General features: G+C 42.3%; 1 protein-coding gene across 5 annotated transcripts in view; it reads right to left on the bottom strand.

The window, feature by feature from the left end:
• NAPB (NSF attachment protein beta) overlaps window positions 1-13,532 on the bottom strand; it is a 45,146-nt gene that overhangs the window by 17,416 nt on the left and 14,198 nt on the right. For 3 of the 5 annotated variants that reach the window (XR_011494513.1, XM_070485469.1, XM_070485470.1), the window contains 3 exons: window positions 8,609-8,725; window positions 6,719-6,765; window positions 6,503-6,580 (listed from right to left, as the gene is read on the bottom strand). Coding sequence is in view for 3 of the 5 variants with exons in the window: in XM_070485469.1 (XP_070341570.1) it covers window positions 6,503-6,580; window positions 6,719-6,765; window positions 8,609-8,725 (242 nt within the window). In the remaining 2 variants the exon portion in view is untranslated. The remainder of the gene's footprint in view (window positions 1-6,502; window positions 6,581-6,718; window positions 6,766-8,608; window positions 8,726-13,532) is intronic. The other 2 variants (XR_011494515.1, XM_070485471.1) reach the window with 1 other exon arrangement.

Raw genomic sequence — 13,532 nt, 5'->3', positions numbered from 1 at the left:
GGCCCATCCATCTGACTGTGCATCCTTCTCAAGGCCTTTTCCCCTTCCCATGAGGCAGAGCAGCAATGACCAAGTCTAGAGTGACACTTCACAAGCTGAAGATGGCAGAACTTCCGTCAATCTGGCTCCTAAAAACTACAAAGGGCAGAATGTACCCCAACCCCCATGTCCCCACGACTGTCAAACCCAGAACAGTTACAATGGATTGTTATTTTAGAGACATATGAAGCCCTACTACACTTTAGATCCATGGCTTGCTACAGCAGCACAGACTATCCTCACCATTACCATATGTGTTATCTAGAGTAAGGGTGATGCCTTCAATCTAAAATGTTGGTGCTGAATTAACAGTCAAGAGGAAAGGAAACAGAAATTGCAGGCTGGAAAGCTAGAAGCCCTTGTCATTCTGTGGCATGAGACTTGGTGAAATCAACCATGCAACAATCTGGAAGGCAAAACACAAGCCTCCCGGAACTAGAAAACCCTATGGGAAGAAGCTCTGTGTATACAGCCAGATGCCAGTTTGTATTACTGTTTTCAGCAAGATTTTGTAAGAAAGAAGAACTCTGGAAAGAATTAGCCTGTTTGTAGGCAGTTATGAAAGGAAGAAGAAAGTCCAGAAACAGATAGCCTCATCAGATGGAAAGGCCAATGGCTTCTATACCCCAAATGGCAAGAGGTAAGTCTGAAAAACGTTTTAAACTAGGAGTCTGGCAAACTTTTCTGTAACAGGCCAGATAATAAATATTTTAGGCTTTGTGAGCCATATGATCTGTTGCAACTACTTAGCTCTCCTAAAGTAGCACAAAAGTGGCCAGAGATGATATATAAATGAATGAGTGTGGCTGTGTTCCAATAAACTTTATCTATGGACAATGAAATTACAATTTTATATAATTTTTGTGTGTTGTAAAATGTTTTTTTCCCATCAATAATTAAAAATGTGAAAACCATTCTTAGCTTGGAAGTGTACATAAATAGGTGGTGGGTTTGCAGACCCCTGCCTTAAGTTTCAAGGTTTTCCCAGTAAGCCCAAAAGGGGGAGGCAGTATCATGCAAAAATCAGATTACAAGTGCTGCCTTCCCACTTGAGACTGTCAGTTCAATGACTTCACGGCAGCCCTAATGAGTTAAAAGAGGCCCAGAGACAAGAAAACAACAAGTGAAATAAAACAGGATAGGGAACTCTGTTGGAAAGCCACTTTGGGGTGGTTCCTGGTCAGCAAGCTGACTGGAAACAAAGAGACTTGGCTTGTAAAGCCTCAGACCCTCTCTCCTACAGGCGGTAGTGATAATGACCAAGAGAGCAGAGCCACCTCTGAAGCCACAGGCTGAAGGGCGCAGAGTCAACATTAGCCCAGTCTGGGCTGCAGAGCACCACGGACAGTTTGTGAAAAGCAGACACTTCTGTGTTTGAATGATTATGTTTTGCATCTATTTGTTTCAGTCATTTAGCCTACCCTGACTAACATGCTCCCCTGCCAATTTCATCAGCATTATTTGTTTTGTTTAAAGATTTTTTTTTCCTCTTTCTCCCCAAAGCCCCCCGGTACATAGTTGTATATTCTTCATTGCGGGTCCTTCTAGTTGTGGCACGTGGGATGCTGCCTCAGCGTGGCTTGATGAGCAGTGCCAGGTCCACACCCAGGATTCGAACCAACAAAACACTGGGCTGCCTGCAGCGGAGCACACAAACTTAACCACTCGGCCACGGGGCCACCCCCGATCAGCATTATTTGTAATAGGAGAAAAACTAGAAACAATTTAAAGGATTAAATATAATGGGCAATATGCCATGATTAAAACTAACAGAGAGAAAGCTCAATATGGAAAGTTCTTCATGAAATATTAAATTACACAGCCATAAAAGAACAGGTACACTACAGTCCTCTTTTTACAAATATACTATAGAGGCACCCAGAAAATGCCTGGTAGAATATATTCCTTTGGAGTACAAGTCAGAGCTGTCACAAACATACACACGTATGAGATTATCTGAGGAAGGCACATCTTCTCCCACTAAAATGTAAGCTCTGTGAGGGTAGGTTTCCTCGGGGTTTTGCTCACCATTCTGTCCCAGAGTCCAGCACAATGTCTGTCATACAGTAGGTGCTCAACAAACAGATGCTAGGTGAATGAATGAAACTGTACTTCAAGTAAGGGTCCCCTACTAACTACTGCCAATATCTGGGTTAATCCGAATGCCCAGCAGAGAGAAGTTTTTCGGTGAATTTACGATTAATCAAAAATAATCTTTGAACTGTCCTCACTCTCCCAAGTATATAGCACTCTTTCCCATCACCATAAATGGGGTGAGGTATGAGAAACGTCCAAATCTTTCTGTAGATTATCAGATTATACGAACCTCTTCCCAGAGAGGGAGTGTAGCTACTTATCTTCCTAGTTCTTACAGCACCAGAATTCAAGGAATAGGGTTCAGTTAAACCATATGTAACTGCTGTTTTGGAGGTTAAAAAAAAAGGTCTAATGTCAACAGTTTGGTTTAACCTGACACTAGATAATGGTATTGGTTCATCAAAATGTTATAACTGTAAACTACAGCTAGATTTATCACATAAAAGAAAAACTTAGTTTGGTTTTTAATAACGCTAATTAAACCAACAATCAAATTGCATGGTTTTCCCAAGTTTTGACAGAGACTGGAATTGAAAGGAAAGCTTATCTACTGGCTTAACAGAAGTTTCAGAGAAGAGAGAACGGCCACAGGTTATCTTTGTATGTTTACACGCAGTTTGAAATTTTAACATGTAGTAAAACTTACCAGGCACAAGTAGACCCTTACACACTAGAAATCAGCCCACTGTATCTTACAATTTCAAGGATAATAATAAATAACCAAAATAGAACACGGTCACCAATAACGGCAGCACAATAATGATAAATCCAGACATGAAACCAGCTTGATTATCCTATTAAGTAGCATGCCCAAAGAATCACAATATTGCTTTTTGGGGAATCTGGTACGTATCATGATGCTGCAGAATACATGGATCCTGAAATGAGACAAGGTTCTCTAGGACTGCAGTCATCATTGGTGTCTTAAAGCAAATGCAATTTCCAGGGTTCAAGCTCAAAAGTCCACTTTGTAGGTGAAACAGCCTTAAACAGCCTTCAGATGGGATCAATTCTTTTAGAACACATACCCCGAGACAGGACCTAACATGAACTTGCCACAGACACCTATCCTACATTGTAACAAACAGTATGGAAATCATATTCTCTAGGGGCTGAAACACAAGTGAGTCAAAGTTCCTCTTGATATTTTAACAGACCCTGTAAAAATGACCAATTTATTATTTGGTTCAGTGTTTTACTTCAGGAAGTCAAACAAGTAATGTGAGTATAAGAAACTTCACACTTCATGATTCACTAGCTAAAAACCTGTGAATGAGTCAGAGAACATACAGTGGCCAGTATGAAAAGGGAAGAAATTCATTTGTAATAAATCAGATAAAAGGTATCTTGGTGTGTCTGATTTTTCAAATTTAAACTTCATACACCATCAACCACACTACAGTGAGTCCAACCAGGGAAGCGAAGGCAATGATGTTTCTAAATACAAGAGCCCAAACATCAGGGAACATGAGAAGTTAACCTTGTGTGTGTGTTGAGTAATATTCTTAAATTGCTTTTAAAAGAACACATCATATCAATAAAGAAGATGCCACCTACTGGCCAGCTCACAGAATGGCAGGAACACCATGAGTAACGGGCCTCAGAAACTGCCATGACAAATCATCAATTTTTAGAAAAAAGAAGGAACACAAGACTGAGTATTCATTTTACCTACCCTGCATTTTAAGGAGATCCATGTGGTGAAGTGGCTGCCTGACACTGTGCCCCGGCAACAGAGATGGCATAGTGCTATGGGCTCCTGCCTCCAGAGTCATCTTCTGACCACCAGGGACAAGGAGCTGATGAAGCAGCCTCAGGTGGCAAGATGCCCTGTGCATGAGTGCTTGTCTGCCCAAGATGATTAAACCTCAATAAAGATGTAGTGCCCATCTAAGACACCCTGATCAAATAAATATCCCAGCCACACCAGACCCATCTCCTTCCTGTTACCTCATCAACTCCACACCAGGGAACAAAGAAGGCTTCTGGTCTGGGCTCATCATCTCCCTGCATGGTCTGCAGATACCCTCTCCAAAGAGAAGATGCACATGCACATGCCAATGCAACTGTTAGCCTTGATCTTGTCAAGATCAGAGGGTAGCCTTGGAAAAGCATAGCATATTATGATAAAAACAGCCAAATAATGAATTCTATGTAACAAGTCAGCAAATTTTGTGCTGTATATCCAAAAGCTGGTGGTCAGCATGAAGTCAGAGGGTGAAGGTTAACCACGCCAGTCCAACTTTAGAACTAAGAGATGCCTCCGTGAACCAAGAAAGACTCCATTTGCTCTGGCAGGTACACTGTTACGGCAGAGATGGGGACGTTGTTTGTTGATTTATTAGAACCTACTATGTCCCAGAGCTCTACGCTCTTGGGATACATCAGTAAACCAGAGGCAAAGCTCCCTGTTGACATGGGCGCCCACTCTAGTGGAGAGATGACGAATCACAGGAATGAGGAGCAAGCATATTGTAGCACATGATACAAGGTGACCCGTGCAATGCAAAAAAAAAAAAAAGCTGACGTAGGTGGAGGTACCTGAGTATGTATTTGTGAGGGGCTGAGGTTCCAACTGTAAGTGGTCATTACAGATCTCATGGAAAAGGTGACAAATGAGCAAAAATCTGAAGGACAAGGGGAAGTCAGCTACATGGACATCTAGGGAGCTCTTCAGGCAGAGGGAACAGTCGGGGGAAGGTCCTGAGGCAGGAGCTCCTCTGGCATGTGTGAGGATCAGCAAAGAGGTCAGGGTGGCCGCAGTGAGGTACAGTGTGGGGAGGAAGGAGAAGAGGAAGAGGAGAGGCCTGAGAGGCGAGGGGGCATCTGCAAGGTTCTGGCTGTGCCTCTGACTAAAAGGAGGCCAATACCAGGTGGTGAGCAGGGGAGAAACAATCTGATTTACTGTCTACAAGGATCACTCTGGCTGCTCTGTAACACAGTAGAGGGCACAAGTAAAAGCAGAGAGGCCAGTTTAGAAACTACTTCCATGATCCAGTGAAAGCTAGGGGACAACAAGGCAGTGAGAAGTGCTAAGACTCAGGAACTTTGAGGACAGCACCCACAAAAACTGCTCACAGACTGGATGTGGAGAAAGAAGGCAAGGAGGCCTGTGGTTTGGAGGGGAACATTGGAGTGGGAGGTAGGGCAAGATCAGAATTCAGTCTCAGACATGATGGGTTTAAGATGACTGTTGGACACAAGTAGAGAGATTGGCAGACAGGGGCATACAGGAATGTGAAATTCAAAAGAGGTCTGCACTGCAGACAGATAGAAGAGGCACCAGCCAAGGAGCCGGGAGAGAGCACTCAGCGAGGTGGCCGCAGAGCCAGGTGGAGGCGGTGTTCCAGAAGCCACTGAGGGAAGAAGTGAAACAAAGAGGAAGAGCGACAACTGTCTGATGCGGCAGCAGGCACAGGAGTGCCATGACCATTCAGACAGGAAGGAAGTGCAATCTCTAAGAGCATGCTCAGCGTTCATTAGTCTGACAGTAACTGGTGATGAACTCCTCCACCACCGTTTCTGTCTGATTCACACCTGCTGTCTTTCACAGTACTCAGGAGGACAGTTTTACATAAATACTTGTCTCCAGACTGAGCTGAGACAGCCTCTGGAGTCTGACAAATGTGTTTTCTTCTCACTGAGGAACACTCCAGCCCTGCCGGTGAGCCCATGACTGAGAAGTCAATGTGAGACAGGAGAAAACTCAGCGCTGCGGCCAGCTTTGCATCAGCTCCGATGGTTCCAACCTGAGTGATCCCAGGCAGCGCAACCCTTTTGAGCCCTGAGTTCCACACCCAATAAAAGGGCCTCAGGGTTGGAAAGCTGAAATGTGGTAAAATTCATGGCATGCCACCAAGGACAAAGCCTGGAAGACAGTAGGTGCTCAATAAATGTTTCCTCCTTCTTCTCTTCTTTTGCTACTATAAACCACAGCTCAGAAAACCAGACTGGAGAGAAACACACGTGTGGCCAAGTCAGCATTCACCCAACTTCTTCCTCAAGAAAAGGGCCTGAATATAGAGGGGTGCAATGCCTGCAGGACTTCTGCCTCCTTCACAGGGCTGCAGAGACCTAGCAATAGAGATGAAGATTCCTCTGGTGAGACCAATGTTCCGACACAAATCAGACAAAGCAGAAACAGCGAATGGGCTTGGTAAATCTTAACCAGCTCTCATGTCTCAGACAGTCACTCCAGGCAAACAGCCTGTCTACTCTTCAGCCCATGAGGCCCCTCGAGTCTCCCTGTGAAGTCATCTATGATCACTCTGCACCACTCACCTCCACTGGAAAAGGGAGGGTTCCTCAAGTCAACTTATCTACCTGCTTCACACCAGTTTATGAGGAATCACATTCGTTGCTTTACCTTCTCGATGTCTACAAGTTCAGTCTCATAGATCTCAGCAATGGTGATGTGGTGCTTGGCTGCAATTGTAAACCTTCCCTGGGGAAGAAAAAAAAAAGACAGTCATATTCCTCTTTTATCTATCTAAATGGCAATCAGTTTAGAAACCAAAGAGTACAACTCTAAGCCATCTCAAAGACTCCACCCCACAGCCGCTCAAGCAAGGCAATGTCTTACCATGTCTGTGTAAATGTCGATGGCTGCATTTAAGCAGTTGATAGCCTCTGAAGCGAAGGCATTTAAGAAAAACAATGAAAAATCCATTCAGTCAAAGAGGGTTCAGGTGGGCCTGTCTTCCTGGCTGTTACTAGAATGTTAAGGAGGCCCCATACGGGGTGGAGGGTGGGCAGGTTAGTTAGTGAGAAGCAAACACAAATCACGCACAAGTCCAGACCCCTCAGCATGCTTTGTCTGGAGCAGCTGCAGTGCAATTTAGGGAACTGGAGCTGGAGTGGTATGGCTCAATTACTCTTAACCTGACAATGAGGACTCCATCCAGGGGAAAGACTGCATTATAAAGAAGAAAAAACCATGGGAGTGTCATCAACACCGATCAGCTATATCTGCTAAAACATAAATGTAAATGCATTCTTCATTGATATCATGTGTGTATATATATATATAAAATAATTTTGGAAGATAGTACTTCACAAGAAAGATCACTTCAATAGGCTTCATGCAGCCAAAATCAAAAGTACTTTGAAATCCCTGTTCAGACAACTCTTAAGCAAAGTCAACATTTTTTTACATTGTTAAAAGAGGCTAACTTTTGGTGTAGGAAGGAAGAAAAAAATCTAATAAATGATAGTGCTAATAAATTATATGAATTTTCCAGAACAGCGAGCCAACAAATTTCCCATCACAAAATGGTGGTGTTTATAATGCTGGCATACGGGTGACAGCTCCAAGTTTACTGCTTTTGTTTTAAAAGAGGCAGCAAAGTGAAAAGGCCTGACTGAAGAACTAGAAAGGTAAGAAGATTAACAAAAAGTAAAAGCAATTTCCTCCTAAACTATATAAGAAATGTGGACTCATCATTATACCTTCAAAAATACAGAGAAACAGAACAATAAGTTATCCACAATCCCACTCAAAACCACTGTCAGTATTTTGATGCACTTTTCCTTCCAGCATTTCCTGGATGCAATTCTGTGTGCACAAACTTTCTTAGGAATTTGAGGTCTCAATTCTCATGTGGTTCTTTAGCTACTATGTGAACATCTGCAGGTCACTGAAGATTCTCTGAAACCAGGGATTTTAACATTTGCGTCATATTATAATACAGTAACAGATTATAACTTTACCATTCTACTCTTACTGCTCATTTAGGATGTCTTCTGTTTTTCACTTTCGGAAATAAACTGTGATTAGCCCTTGAAATATCTATTTATGTATGATACATTCATAAAAGTTGAAATTTCTGTGTTAAAATGGACTGCTAAAAGGAAAAAGGGAGACTCCATAGCTACCGCTGTCATGTGTGGAAGGGAAAAAGAAACTAATGCTTTTAATGACTAAGTATACACTCCTCTAACTGAAAAAGAAATAGCAAAACTTCTAACACTTTAAATACCCAAGTTCATTCTTCCTCAAAACCAATACTTTGAAAAACACGTCTTAAAAATCAGATGAATACCGTGTGAATAAGTTGTTTTAAACTATTGGATATTACAACCTCTCATTAACTGGATCTTAAAACACACTAGGTACTTAGGAATAAGGGAACATTAGTTTCCCTTAATGAGCAATATACATATTCATACAATTAAGACAGAAATCGTAGATAAAAGTAAAGCTAATCTCCAAAATATTCTCCAAAATGCAACATAAATGGAGTTTAAACCAGTGCTGACAACTAAACAGCCAAGATAAATTTAATGTATTTTCTCCTCATAAAAGTTCCAAATGATTAAAGAAAAATCCCTAAAGTCACCAAAATCTCTGTCATTCCAAAGTACAAAGATTTCTTTCCACCAAGACTCAAAGGTCCAGCAGTGCCACCTGTGGGAAAGGTCACCCACACTGACCCTACTGTCCTAGTTACTCAGAGGCAGAGGTGAACCTTACCTTGAGGGTCTGCCTTTTTGTAAGCGTTTCCAGCGTCCACAAAGCTGGTAGCAGAATCATGTTTGCTCTGAAGCTGCATGTGGAGCTTGGCTGCCAGACAAAATGCATTTCCTGCAGCTGAAGAAGACAAATTACTACAATGAAACACAGAGGAACAAGTATTCCCACAGAACGACCCACGTTCTAGGTGCTAGGCCTACCCCTAGGAAAGTCCCAGTTCACTGAAAAGAAGCATTCTAGTCAGAAGCACAGAAAACGTGACCAACTGCATCTTAGATGTATCTAAAAATAACCAGAATCAAGTCCAGCAATGATAAGCGCTTCTCTAGGTCCCAGAAGAAGTCCCCAGTGGCACCTGGGCAACAGGCCTCCATTCAATCCCCAGGGCCAGGCCAAGTCCAAGCTCTTCACTTCTGTCCCCAGCACACACCAAACACTGACTGAGGGCTTCAAGCTACGAATGTTTAAAGAAACATAAAACACTGACTGAGATGAAGGATATTTACCTGCCCATCTTTCTATCATACAGTGTCCACTGAACTTTGCTGACAATGTTGAAGTAATTGCTAACGAAGGCTTCACAGACAAGGTAGACTTCTCAAAGAGTGAAAATTAGGCTCATAATTTGAAAATTTGAAGATTTTTCTTAAGTTTATAAGAAAATCTGACTGAAATTTATACAAGGTTTAATCTGTCTTTATTCCACTTTGTGTGAAAATTTGCACATTTCCCTACAGAATCATAGAAGGGGTTGGTTATGGGGTGCTGCCCAGGTCTCTGTCTGGACATGGAACAACGTGAAAGGCTTATGCACTAAAATTTTTCAGAAAAGGCCTGGATCAGGGACCATGGATTCTGGAGCAGCAGAAAAGAATGAGGGAAGGCATCCCTAGCAGAGGAGTCACACGAACAAGGAACAAATGCTGGAAGGCAAGAAAGGACTGGAACTGGAGGCCAGTGACAAGCCTCTGCTGCCTGCTGGAGGAGGCATGAATGTGCTGGGGCAAAGGAAATCAAGGCTGAAGACATGTCAGGCCAGCTCAGGGAGGCTTTAAATGTCAACATGAGAAACATGGACGAGGATGAATCCACTTCATCATGAGCTTCTCAGTTCAGAGAGTGCCACAGCAGTCCTCAGAAAAATGAGCCCCACAGACTGGGGAGCACAAAGGCCTCTGGAGACAAAGTTCAGTAAGGTCTGAAATAGGGAAGTCACTATCAACAGGAATGGAGGGAAAATAATTTGGTCCACTAGGAAGAGCATGATTAAGAATATCACAAGAGGGGAGTGACATCAGCATCATGGCAGAGCGAGCTCTTCCCTCAGACACAATGACAAGGACATTCATAAACCAACACAGGGCAGTCACAGAACACAAAGACACCTGCACACGTCTGCAGGTGGAGGTGCTGGACCCCTAGGAGGAAGTGGAAGGATGTGAGGAGAGGTCCTCTCCCTCCCTGGCAGCTATCTAGGGTGCGGGACTGCATGGCGCTGAGAAAAGAGGGGGAAGAGGCAGTTCTCCACAGGAACACCTTGCTCTCCAAGTTCCCTCACAGCCTGTGGGTAAGCTCCACAAGAGAAGTCTGAGCTATTGCAGGGGTCTCTTCATCAAGCCAGTACCCTAGGAGGGCAGAGAGCGAGGGCAGAGCCAGAAGGGCTCTGCCATCACACATGGAAAGGAAAGCCTCCTCCCTCCACCAAGCACTCCAGCTTGGCTGGTCGGCCAGAGCAACCGCACATAAGTTAGAAAAGCAGCAGCTGTGAGCGGGTAGTCGCAGATGGGCCCTGTCAGCATAGATTCCAAAGTAAACGCACAGACACCAGGGATCGCAGCAGTCTCAGAATACAGAGCTCCTGAGTGGCAGGTGGAATCTGCGACCAGATACCATCACTATGCAAAGGCACAAATCCACCCCATCAAATAGTATGAAGAAATGTATGAATACTCTAGACCAGAAGGAAAAGGAGAAGAACCCAGAAATAATCCTGAAGGCACAGAAATTTACAACCTAAATGACAGAGAATTCAGGGCCGGCCCAGTGGCACAGCTATTAGGTATGCACATTCCGCTTCGGCAGCCTGGGTTTCGACGGTTTGGATCCTGGGTGTGGACGTGGCACCACTTGGCAAGCCATGCTGTGGTAGGCATCCCACATATAAAAGAGAGGAAGATGGGCACAGATGTTAGCTCAGGACCAGCCTTCCTCAGCAAAAAAGAGGAGGATTGGCAGCAGTTGGCTCAGGGCTAATCTTCCTCAAGAAAAAAAAGAAATAAAATTAAAAAAATGAGAGAGAATTCAAAACGCTTACCATAAAAAAAACCTCGATGAGTTATAAGAAAATTCAGATGGACAGTTCAAGGAAATCAGGAACAAAATTCACGAACAGAGAGAAGTCTCCACAAAAGAGATTGAAACTATAAAGAAAAACCAATCAGAAACGTTGAAGATGAAAAACAATAAATGAGATAAAAATCTGGAGTCCTTGAATAACAGAGCTGATATTATGGAGGAGAGAATTAGCAGGTTGGAGGACAGAAATATAGAAATGCTTCAGATGGAACAGGAGAGGCAACTAAGACTAAAATGAAACGAAGAAAGTCTCTGAGAAATATCGGACTCAATTAGGAAATGCAACATAAGGATTATAGGTATTCCAGAGGGGAAAGAGAGGGAGAATGGAGTAGAAAGCTTGTTCAAAGAAATAATAGCTGAGAACTTCCCAAACCTGGGGAAGCAGCTGGAAATACAAATAAAGGAAGCTAACAGAACTCCTAATTATATCAAGGTACAAAGATCTTCTCCAAGTCATATACTAGTAAAACTGGCACAAGTCAATGAAAAGAAAAAATATTAAGAGCAGCAAGGCAGAAGAAAATAACTTACTTAGGAACCCCTATCAGGCTTTCAGCAAATTTCTCAGCAGAAACCTTACAGACCAGGAGAGAGTGGAATGATATATTCAAAAATATGAAACACAAAAACTTTCAGCCAAGAATACTCTATCCAGTGAAAATATCCTTCAGCTACAATAGAGAAATAAAAACTTTCCCAGATAAACAAAAGCTGAGGGAATTCATCACCACAAGATCCACCCTACAAGAAATGCTGAAGAAGGTCCTCATACTGGAAAAAAAATAAAAGTGTTTACAAAGCCTCAAGCAAGGAGACAGACAAAATCAGAAAACTGTGGCTCTCTATCAGAACAGGTTAGCAAGCACTTAAATATAACATTAAAGATAAAGAGAAGGAAAACATCAAGAATAAATACAATCACTTCATTTTAACCATACACTCACAACACAAAATGGAATAAGTTGTGACAACAATAACTTAGGGAAGAGGAAAGGGATGGAATCTGCTTAGACTAAGGAAATAAGAGGTTATCAGAAAACGGACTACCTCATCTATGAGATCTTTTATACACATCTCAGGGTAACCACTAAACAAAAAATCAGAACAGAGACACAAATGATAAAGAGAAAACTGAGAAAACCATCATAGAGATCTACCAAACTGAACTGGTAGTCCAAAATACACGGGATGAGAAACAAGGGAAATACAGAACAAGCAGAAAAATAACTCATAAAATGGCAGCATTAAGCCCTCATATATCAATAATCACTCTAAATGTAAATGGATTGAATTCTACAATCAAAAGACATAGAGTGGTTGGCTGGATTAAAAAATCAGACCCAACAATATGCTGCCTCCAGGAAACACATCTCAGCTCTAAGGACAAAGAGAGGCTTCGAGTGAAAGGATAGAAGACGATACTCCAAGCTAATGGCAAGTAAAAGAAAGCAGGTGTTGACATACTTATATTAGACAAAGGAGACTTCAAGATAAAAAAGCAATGAAAGACAAAGAGGGGCAGTACATAATGATAATAGGAACACTTCACCAAGAATACATAACATTTATAGATACTTATGCACACAACACACGAGCACCAAAGTATATAAAGCAACTATTAACAGAGCTGAAAGGAGATATTAACAGTAATGAAATAATAGTAGGGAACCTTAACACCCACTGACATCAATGGATAGCTTATCCAGACAGAACATCAACAAGGAAATAGTGGAATTAAATGAAAAACTAGACCAGATGGACTTAATAGATATATATACAACGCTCCATCCCAAAACAGGAGAATACACATTCCTCTCAAGTGCACATGGAAGATTCTCAAGGATAGACCAAATGTTGGGAAACAAGGCAAGCCTCAATAAATTTAAGACTGAAATCACATCAAGCATCTTTTCCAACCATAATGCTATGAAATTACAAGAAAATCAACTACAAGAAAAAAGCTAGGAAAGTCACAAATACATGGAGACTAAACAACGTGCTACTGAACAACCAATGGATCATTTAATAAATTTAAGGAGAAATCAAAAAATATCTGGAGACAAATGAAAATGAAAATACACCATACCAACTCATACAGGATGCAGCAAAAGCAGTCCTAAGAGGGAAATTCATAGCAACACAGGCCACCTTCACAAACACGAAAAATCTCAAGCAATCTTAAACTATGTATAACAGAATTAGAAAAAGAACAAAGCAAGCCCAAAATCAGCAGAAGGGGAGAAATAATAAAAATTAGAGCAGAAATAAATGAAACCAAAACCAAAAAAAAAAAAAAACAGTAGAAAGGATCAATGAAACTAAGAGCTGGTTCTTTGAGAAGAGCCCATCTGAGCTGCTAGTCAGCTGGTACATTCCTAAACTGCCACTTGGAAGTTAGCTGCTGCCCAAGTACCCCAGGTGCCTGCCCACTACACTGGCAGCGGCCTTGGCCTCTCTTCTTGGACTCCCAGCCTCATGGTTCACCAGTGTAAGGGTTAAAGCCTGGCTGACTGCAGGAGTTCTGCAGTCCCAGCTCCAGCTGGGAGCTAGTGTCCTCTCTGATTGA

Source organism: Equus asinus, chromosome 15 (assembly GCF_041296235.1).
Source record: "Equus asinus isolate D_3611 breed Donkey chromosome 15, EquAss-T2T_v2, whole genome shotgun sequence".
Lineage (NCBI taxonomy): Eukaryota > Metazoa > Chordata > Mammalia > Perissodactyla > Equidae > Equus > Equus asinus.
The sequence above is the reverse complement of the archived record's forward strand: the minus strand, read 5'-3'. Positions and strand labels throughout refer to the sequence as shown.